A 10,629-nucleotide genomic window follows, 5' to 3' on the forward strand; every position below is an offset into this window, starting at 1 on the left:
ATTTCAAAAATATATATTCAATATAATATGAAGAGATTCAACATAATTCGAGTAAAAAAATATATAAATTACTAATATAGTTTAAATAAATACAATTTAAAAAATCCCAGATATAGCAATATCAATAACATATACAGCACAGATTTTTATGAAGCTCTGATTATGTGGACTAAAAAATATAATTTTTGCGTTACACTTTATTTACAGTTTCTCATTAGCTTGATTAAAAAATTAATTTTATGGACTTGAATTAAAAAACTTCTCTCTTTAGAAAGGAGTGTGAATACAACAAACTAGCAACATAACATAAATAAGTAGTTCTGTTTGTGCGTAGGTTATCAACGTTCATATAAGTATAGTTGAATATTTCCAACAAAAAAAGTTGTTGCTTCTTTAAATTAGGCTTACACTTTATATTGTGATTAGCAGATCTCATTTAGTATTACTTGTAAAGTGTTCACACTACAACAACTTAATTAACAAAGAGCGAAACAAAACACAAAAGCAAATATTATAAAAAAGGTCAAGTGAGAACTAATTTTTATATTTAATAAATTTCCATGTCACATTGGCTTGTTTCGAACCAGCATTCTTCTTAATGAAGTCAATTAGTGGATAATTGTGCTGATTTGACGCAATTAGTGGATAATTGTGCTGATTTGACGTGATTATCTTAAGCACATATATATAAAAAATTCGACTAATTGCAACACAATTAACAAACTAATTTTAAAAATGTGTTGAGATAGTATTAACGTATTGTTAAAAATTAAAAAAAAATTTAACAATAAAATAGCGATTATTAAAAACTTACAAAATAACAAAATTTATTCCAGATCCAAAAAATAACAGTATTTTTAATATCTGTAATTTACAAGTGTAATGCTTTGGCCGGTACAATAACTCATATTCTATATTATTTTTTTCAGACTATAGTATAATTCACATTTATTGGAATATAAACAATATCAATTTTAATATTTATTACAATTAAGTTAATTTTGTTTGTGCATTTCGTAAAGACTTGAATATAAGATTGGAAATATAATTATAATATATATAGTGAAAATTATTGCACTTAATAAATTATATATCAATAGTTTTATATAAATAATATTATTTTGAAATTGTTTTTTAGAGAGATCACTATTCCCCAGAAATAGCGGTTGCAATTAAATTATACTTTCCTAATTACAAAAAGAGTTAAAGATATAAAAGCAATATCAAAGTAAAATAGAATATTTTCTAATATTTCTAAGCTTCTGGGTATGTTGGCAATTTAACAGTTTCTACTTTATCAACTACCTTAAATGACGGAAATAAGCCCGCTTGATTTGTGCGTGTATTTTTGCCTTTTGAAAAACCATCCCAGTGGTTTCCAGCCACTCCAACTAATTCTCCAATTTTCATATAAACTTCATCACGATTATGTGCTTTGTGCTCTATAACGACTCTTCGATTGTGTGCATTTTGTCCACCATAATAATATATATCGTCCAGCGATTTAAAACGATTTGCCGCATCTGGATATAATGTTTGCATAATTTCATATGCCACACGACAAACTTGAGAACTAAATGTACAAACGAGGAAATCGGATATGGAGAGCAGATGTATGTCCAATATGATACCATTTAGTGCAGTATCTGTGTAACGCGTTGATACAGCTGCCAAGCGTGCTACTTCTGAATCACCAATTATCTCATATTGGGGATACTTTTTTCGTGCTTCATCAATAACACGTGCATCATCGGATGCAAGAAATATTCTTCGTGGAACTATGGTACCATTTATCTCTAATGTTAAGAAATAATCTTCGACGTGAGTCATATATTCTTCTATACTGTGAAATGCTGCTTCAGTGCCAACTTTATCAGTACGACGAACATGTACACTGCAAAAAATATTTATAACAATATTTTAAATGTAACTGGAAAATTATATGAAACACAACGTTGGTTAAGCAAATGGATAGTGAAGTAACTAAATATTAATGGATAGATATAAAGGATATGGAAAAGATATATGAAAAAAAAAATTGTTAAGAAAATTTTTAAATAAACTTTTAACAGGTGATATAAGAAAGCTAAATAATATATATGCAAAACAAAGAGTTAAATAAATGAAAATCAAATAGATACAAAGATAAACAATATGTCCATATTAACTAATTTTGCCACTAGATGGAGTTGCCATATTTATGTTAGGTTAGGTTATACTAGCGATCCCTAGGGGATCCACTTAGACCTATTGGCCTATTGTATTACAGTATATATTACAGAACACTCAGGGTTTAAAACCATCTAGAACCTTTAGTGAAGCTTAAAATGCTATTTAGTGGCAGGTCTTATAATTGGTCAAGATCCTGAAGAAAAGGGGCTCCTAAAGTATTGAGTCGCTCCTATACATGAACTGGGCAAATACAGAACAGATAAGAGGCACTCTCATCGTCTTGCCAACAGCTGCAACAGGTAGGATTCAAAGGGAGATTCAATCTTCTAACATAGTTTCTTAGTGTGCAGTGATCTATAAATAAACCTACCATAAGAATGATATCTCTATGGGACATCTTAATGAGAATATGGGATTTCCTTTTAGTAGAGAGTGGCCAGATTGCATACAGATGCCTGCATATCGTTGAGTCTTATCATCTTCTATTAAAAATTTCAGCACAGAAAGAACTCAGTATGCCATATTGAAGAATATGGTACGGTATAGATTTAATATCTCTTTCATGTGTGCCTCAGTTATTTTGGACTTTGTTTTGTATGATTTATCTGTGATCGCTATGAATGAAATCATATGCTCTATTTACTTCAGAAGGAATTTTGAATTTCCGCCGCTAAACCCAATATATCCATTATGAAATTTATGTGTTTATTTCAACGCACAATATGTTGAAACTCTGAATCACCATAAGGAGTATTTAACGAATTCATTACAATGAAATTTTAAACACATTATTTGAAGAGAGAATACAATTCCTTAAAGTACTAAATAATATAATTTTTATAGTTTGGCTTTTAAGTTAATTTGAACTCATCTGGTAAGCGTACAACTAAGCTATGTATGGTTATGTTTCTCAATCCAAAACGTTATTTGAACCGGAAAAATATTTAATATATTTCACAAAGACTGGTAAAATATTCAATGTATTTTGCAAGAACCGGTACTATTATCTTCCAAAATAATAATATCATGATATTAGTGACCCGGACCGGTACTTCAGATACTGGTACATATATCTTTCAAAACAATGTTATTATGGTGTTAATGGCCCGGGCCAGTACTTCAGAAACTGGTACTTATATCTTTCAAATCAATATCATTGTGTTAATGGCATGTACCGGCCTTTTAGAAACCCTGCTTTTTGCGCTAATTTAATATAATAATGTCAGTAATGCTCCAACAATTGGATATAATAAGTAGAGTTATAGTAAAGAAATTTCAACTGATTACATTGCATGTTTATCAGTATTAAAGGACTCCAAGACTAATATATAATAAAGTTTCGTTAATATTGATAATATTAAGTTGTGACATATGAAAAAATTTAATTAATATAAAAAAAATGTTGATATGTATCGTGAACTTAAATAGAATATAAAAACAAACATAATAAATTCTGTAAATAAATTTTTTTAAAATTATAGTTATAAGTATTAAAGCCGCGTTAAACATTACATATTCATTTTTTTCTTTTTTTTTGATAAATATTAAATATTGTACTTACCCAACAATTGGTTTTCTCCAGCCAAGTTTGGTCAGACCAGCTTCTAAGAACTGTTGTGTACCCTGTTGGGGTCTTAATAAATATTTCAAAAATTGACCAACCCACCATACAATTGGATCGCCGTGTAAACGTTTAAGTCTAGGCGCCAAATCTTCTGGTATTGCCAATGGTAAATAGGGCGGACGTGGCATCAGTGAATCAATAATAGGCAATACTAAAACTTGTGTATCGCGCTTACCAGGCCAGTTATTTGCATGTGCTACATCAGCATCAAAGCAAGTTTTTGAGACAGGTTGAAATACCTCTTCCCAGCCACCTTTATGGTAACGCCAACCACGTGATTTTAATATCATAGTACGTTCAGTAGCATAAGCTACAATGAAACAATATACTACATGGTGTAGCTGGCAACCATATCCACAGCCCTATAAACAAAATAAATGAAAATAAATTTTGTATATTTTTCTTTGATATATAATAAGATATACTAACCTTATTTAATTTACATACTAATTTACGAGCATTATTACAATCCTTTGGATTTTGCAAATAATATAAACGACGTTGTACTAAATCACTTAAATCTTTAGCCTCTTGATGACGCCATAATTCATAGCCATCAGATTTTCGTAAAGTATCCATATCGGTTAGCAGAGATCGCTTATGCTCTGCACCTAAGATTAATACATCGTTGATTTCTGTCTCTAACTCCGGTAAAACCTTAGCGACTTTTTTCCGTATTTTACCCAATTCATTACTGAAATAGCTCCAAATTTCACCAATATTGGTTTGTAGACGTCTTCGTGTTAACTCATATTCTAAACTAGGTTCATGAGATATATCATTAAATGTAAGTGAATCTTTTGTTTTTAAAATTCCATCAGTGTCTCCAAAACCATTTATGGAATTTTGTATATTATATTCAAGTCGTTCCATTAATTTTTGAGCAGATTGCTTATCGACTTGATCACTGCAATTAATAAAAGAAAAAAATTTTAAATTATTATTGATTTTTATCGAAACTTGTTGGTTTGACGCATTATTATGAACAACACATTTCTTCCTTTTTTATTAATATTTCACAAACTATTTTTGTTATATTTATATTGGTATTTTATTATTCACTGTGCAAATATAATATCGTGGTAATTATAAAATATTTAATTTTAAAAATGATTATTTTTAGAGTGCGATGAAAACCATCCAGGTGCAAATAATTTGCTTGAGTAACAACACACACATGCTCTATTTTCAATATTTTACTACTATTATTATTAACTACTATTATTATGACTAAACAAAATTGTGAAGTTAATATATTATTGATACAATTCAAAATATATTTAAATAAAATATATAGAGAACTGACTTCTATAACTAAAGGTGTTATTCTACTCTTTAATAACATTCGAATAATTGTTTTGAGATACATAAAAATCCCAAGTAATAAACTTGTAAGATACTTATCAAGAAATCAAGTTTGTTTCCAAATTTTAGAAAAACGTAAGACTTAATAACAATAATATTCATAAATGCTAGATAACTGCCTCATACATTTTCTTTTAATAACCTGTGGCCAAGTGTCCGCATCTATCTGCATTAAGTCTAAGGATACAATGGCTACGAAATATCTGACTCTCTCGTCAAGCAATAGCTCAACGTCATTCAATTGAACCTGAGTTCTACTGAGATAAAAATACAGATATTGGAAAGAATCGTAATTTAAATATTACTGCATAAACCTTGAAGACGAAAAGCAGAGTAAGTTATTTGTAAATCCAACTATTCTAGTCTCAAGTAGACTTCTTGCAATGCACAGAGAGTTTATCGAAAATCTCAGCACTAACTCTAAACAATATGATTCGAATAGATACCAGTATTTTCCGCTTTTGTGAAATGGATATTAAAACAACTGAATTTATCGTGTGGACTGAGTTGTTGCCCCTTTGAACAAAACAGAACTCTTAGAGATATTGACATTTATTAAAAACATAATAATCAGTTGACACAGTACAATAGATCATTATAATCGTAGTGTACATTATTTACCACTCAATAATATTAAGCACAGCTTGTTCTAGAAATATTATACTCCATTGTGAGGTCCGAGCATTACCAGTATACTCCACAAACTCTGTAAGCAATAAGGCGAAATAGACACAAAGAATATAATCCATACTAAGATTTAGACGCTTTTTCACTTCATTAAGACGGAGTTGTAAATAAATTCAGATCGTGGTAAACGATTCTTCACCAAAACAAAAATATTTTTACGGTTTTAAAATATTTTGTAATAAATATATTTAATATTCATTAATTAATTATAAAGAGGTTTTTTCGAACAGTAGTGAACTAGAACAACAAAAATTCATTTTATATTATTTTAATTAATTGAATTTTTGGCTGACCATACAGCTGTTTTGAAAATTGCCAAATACCCATCATCAGTGGTCTTGGAAATAATTCTTGTATTTAATTATTCGTAAATAATTATTTTTGAGACTGCTCAGAATCAGCGCACCTTAACCAACCTAATTAATTATGTAATAATTACCATCAAACAATTTCTTTCACCACTTTTATCTTTTCACAACTAAATTTATTTAATTTTATATTATTTAATTTAAAAGCACATCATGTCTCCAAACTAATTTCAAGCACTTTCAATAAATTAAACTACAACAGCGCATACTGCTCTCATCAGTCGCCCATCTTCTTGAGAAGTCTTGAGAAGAAGTTGAGAAAAAGTCCTGTCTTTTATATATCAGTCAGTATTGATATACTCCCGTCAGTGTATATTACATTAATAATAATTTTCTCGATGAAATGTTTGATGATGCTTTTATCAAACGCCAGTATAGATTGACTGATCGAGTTAGGACTGTACTGGCAATGCTAGTAACATATAAAATAGTGTAGGTTTAGTAATGCATTCTTTTTACTATTGTGCTAAAATATGTAAAAATATATTACCGCAAAAACTAATTTTTAAGCTAATTTTTTGATTGACCATATAACTGTATCGGATATTGCAAACTATCTTTTAGCTATGGAAAAGCTTATCGATTTTAATGGTTCATATATAATTTCTATATTGTAAGTACCAGGCGTTAAGCTTGAAGGATGCAAACAACATTGGTGATGCTAAACAACAATCACTGGCTTATATATTTAATATCAAATGTAGCTTTTTCTCAACAGCAACTCACTTGCTTTACTATTCTTATAGCAAATACAAAAAAAGTGCTATATAAATGCATTATTTTGTTAAATTGCAGCACTAATTTTATATAACATAAAAACAAAATTAGATTTTTTTGCTGTAAAATCGAGTTGCTATTAATTAATCAATCCAATCTCTAATCTAATCCCTCTCATTCTTTTTAAATATTTTTTTGTATATTTATATATTTAATATATTTTATAATCTTATATTTAATTTAAAAATATAACAGAGCTTTGTTTTAGAACCTACCTTAAAAGTTCGTCAATCATTTGTCTTAGCTCTTCATTGCGTTGCTTCGAATGTTCCAGTAACTGCAGCGCTTCGTTAATCCGTTTGGCGGTAACATCTGGCTCGAATGTTGGTTGAGCGTTAAGTTTTGATACAAAAGCATAGACAAGAAATGCCCAAACTAGCATTAAAATTATAATGGCTCGTATACCCAAGTTTGAAGTTGTGCCAAAAATTTGCCGTACAAAAGACATTGGATTGAAATTTTTATTGTATCACGTGAAAAATTTTTCAAAACTTCTTAAATTTTAATTTTTGGCCACAAATAAAAATCGTGTAAAATATTGTTTTGATGTCACATCATTATTTATAAATATTTATAATATATGTCTTATATATTTCTCATTTTGAATGTATTAGTTTCAACAATTCATCTGAAATAAAATTTCACAGTTAATAAGTATTTTTAGATATTGATGATAAAAATAATTAATATTAAAATTAACTTATTCAAAAAATATAATAATTATTTGAATATCTCTTTAGTATTTTATATTAAAAATAATTGTTGAAATAGTTAAAAAACTTTATATATAGAAGAAATAAAAGTAAAAAAATAATTTTAGCAGAGAACTAATTTTTGGTTTCCACATCCAGTAAAACGACCAGGGCTGAGCATAAAGTAGTTGTGAATACCGCGTTGTGAATAGCTATTACTATTTATTTTGACAATGTAATTGGTTTAATTGTCTCTTAATATTAGACTACAAATCTGATTTAATAAAACTTTATTATATTTTTAAAATTTATATTGAATAAATTTTAATTTAGTCAATTTTTCTTATAGCCTCTATTCAAAAACTAAGCGGAATTTATAATTTTCTATTTTCTTTGATTATCGTGAAGTTGTTTTTTCTAAACTTCTTACTAGATAGACAAAAAGAAGGTTAGGTTAGGTTATGCTGGCAGACTAAAAAGGCCACGCGTACACCATTAAGGTCCATTGTGATACCAGATCAGAGTCTTAATTTTAAACGATAGGGTGCATCGCTTAGAATGTGGGTGTTAGAAGCGAATTTTATCTGGTTTTTAACAAAGACCTCAGGTATGTGCTCCAGTCCAGTAAAACTGACAGTCTCAAGTATTTTTGTCAAGTTCTCGAGCATCGCTGTGAATTAGGTTTAGTTAGTACACATGTGGTGCAACCAGACAATGACCTGTCAATACACAAATTAATGTTCTACAGAATCTTCCAGTAGACGATATAACATTCTTGGTGTACTTTTCCTCGTATATGTGTCTACACATGATCCTAGCTATTCTAAAGGTGGTCTGAAAGGTCTTAGTATTTCGCAAGTTTATTCCTCTGAAAATTTTGCGCCATTTTTAGCAATAGCATCAACTATCCCATTTCCCTCTATACCTTTATAACCAGGAATCCAGTACATACAAAGTCTGGAGTTGCAGGTTAGTCTGGCTATAGTTTTCTTGCATTCTAGAGCATTTTTGGATGATGACCAGTATGATTTAATTGCCTTAATGGCAAAACTTTCTCGTTTTGCTTGGGACACGCTGCAGTAGTCGGAAAGTTTAAATAGCATTTTTATGCTCAGTTCCGTATGAAAGGTATAAAGCCAATAGATTTCAAATATAATCTTTATCTCTCTCTCCGTAGCTGATGAGTTATATGAAATAACATTTTATCTCACAAATTAAACATATTTATATGTTATACATATATATACATATTCGTAAAGACGGATATATAAAAAGTATCAAAATATATAAACAACAGCTTTTATCTTAACTATGTGAAGCTAATTTGGAAATATTTCCTGTATATTACAAATTAAACAAGTGATGGACAGATGTTGTTTAATTTTTAATTGTTTAATGTAAACTTTTCTTAAATTTAAATATTTTTCAATTATTTTATAATTATAAAAACACATATCAACAGCATTATTGCAAACTTTTTATATATTAAATCCTCTTTAATAGGAATAAAATCACACTAGGGGAGCTATTGCAAAATTGCATATTCTTGACGAGAAAAATTGCCCCAGGGAAGCGTAAAATAATAAAAGAAATATGCAAAGGAATGCTTGTTATGAAGCATTTCTTTCTTTTATTCCTTTCTTTTATACTTCAAAAGTATTTAATATATTTAAATAATTTAAGTTGAAAAAGTTTGCTGTTCAGAAAACTAAATGAATCTGAATCAATTTGTGATAATTAAATCTATACTACATATACCAAAGTATAAGTGTTAAATCTTAACACTTAATTACATATTATTACAATATTTATTTTAGTTATTCTATATTATAAAATATATAAAGTAAAATAAGTAAATCTTATATTCCGACAGTCATTTAAAAGACTTCGGCTAAGTTACAGTAAAATGAATGATGGACAATATGTAAGAAACGATAAATAATTCTTTGCAACTTACTAATATCATGTTTCCACTACAGCTATAAATACTTATGTTAATGTAATTAAGATTTAGTCGTTTCCATTGGCATAATCTGATTTATGCATGTGAAATAGATAATTTGTTTACATTTTACATGTAAAATATAAAACAAACATTTCAAATTTTCACTTGTGAGAAATTTATTTTTAAGAATTGCATTCGATATTTTTCGTCTTAAATGACTTGATTTATTTATAATGAATTCATTTATATGAAAGCTTTTTGTATGGTGAATTACTCTTATTAACGGCCTTAATGAGCAAAACTGCGTAAATGAGGCTAGTGAACAAAGAGTATAACAAAGAGGTAAAATTATTTTTGTGGTTGCTTAATTTTAATTTATGGATAGATAGTAAGTTTTATTTAAACGAGAAATATTGGATAAATATTCAAGATCTTTAACATATACTGTAACCATTTGATAGAATTTCGTTTTTAATTTTTCAAACATAGCTTTAGTTAGGGGGATATCGCTAAATACTTTAATTTCTAACATACTATGAGGCACTAGCATTACCAAATATATGAATACCATTAGCTATATTAGCTATTATACAAAAATACTTTTTACTTTAGACATAATCTGGGCCTATTAATGAGAGTTAATGAGAGTGCACTAATAATGATGATGACAATTAAATGTGATCTGTAAAACCACTTAAATAAATCTTATACTTTTTGTTAAGTAATATTTGTAGCCACAATCATAGTTTCCAAAAAAATTAGTAATATTCCTACATTCAATCGTTTTATCATACATTAAAACTGTTCTTAGTCACAGTTTTGTTCTAGATGATGAGATATCAGTATGGTAAGAGCAATCATATAATGGCCTCGCATAAGCTTTAAAGCATAATTAGATAAAATTGTTGTAGTAATTGTTGGATACTAATACAGTGATTTTTCATATGAGAACATTTAGAACGAAAAAATTTTCCCTACTGTTATGCTTGGTTCACTTTT

General features: G+C 28.5%; 1 protein-coding gene across 1 annotated transcript; it reads right to left on the reverse strand.

Annotated features, from left to right (window-relative positions):
• Positions 1-1,142: 1,142 nt before the first annotated feature.
• On the reverse strand, positions 1,143-7,514 carry LOC119669890 (alpha-(1,6)-fucosyltransferase). The gene is made up of 4 exons (XM_038079935.1): positions 7,209-7,514; positions 4,226-4,703; positions 3,734-4,158; positions 1,143-1,894 (listed from the first exon to the last, which is right to left on the reverse strand). The coding sequence occupies exons 1-4, from the start codon at positions 7,439-7,441 to the stop codon at positions 1,255-1,257; spliced, it is 1,776 nt and encodes a 591-aa protein (XP_037935863.1). The 5' UTR covers positions 7,442-7,514; the 3' UTR covers positions 1,143-1,254.
• Positions 7,515-10,629: the final 3,115 nt, after the last annotated feature.

The sequence above is a fragment of the Teleopsis dalmanni genome, chromosome 1 (genome assembly GCF_002237135.1).
Source record: "Teleopsis dalmanni isolate 2A chromosome 1, ASM223713v2, whole genome shotgun sequence".
NCBI lineage: Eukaryota > Metazoa > Arthropoda > Insecta > Diptera > Diopsidae > Teleopsis > Teleopsis dalmanni.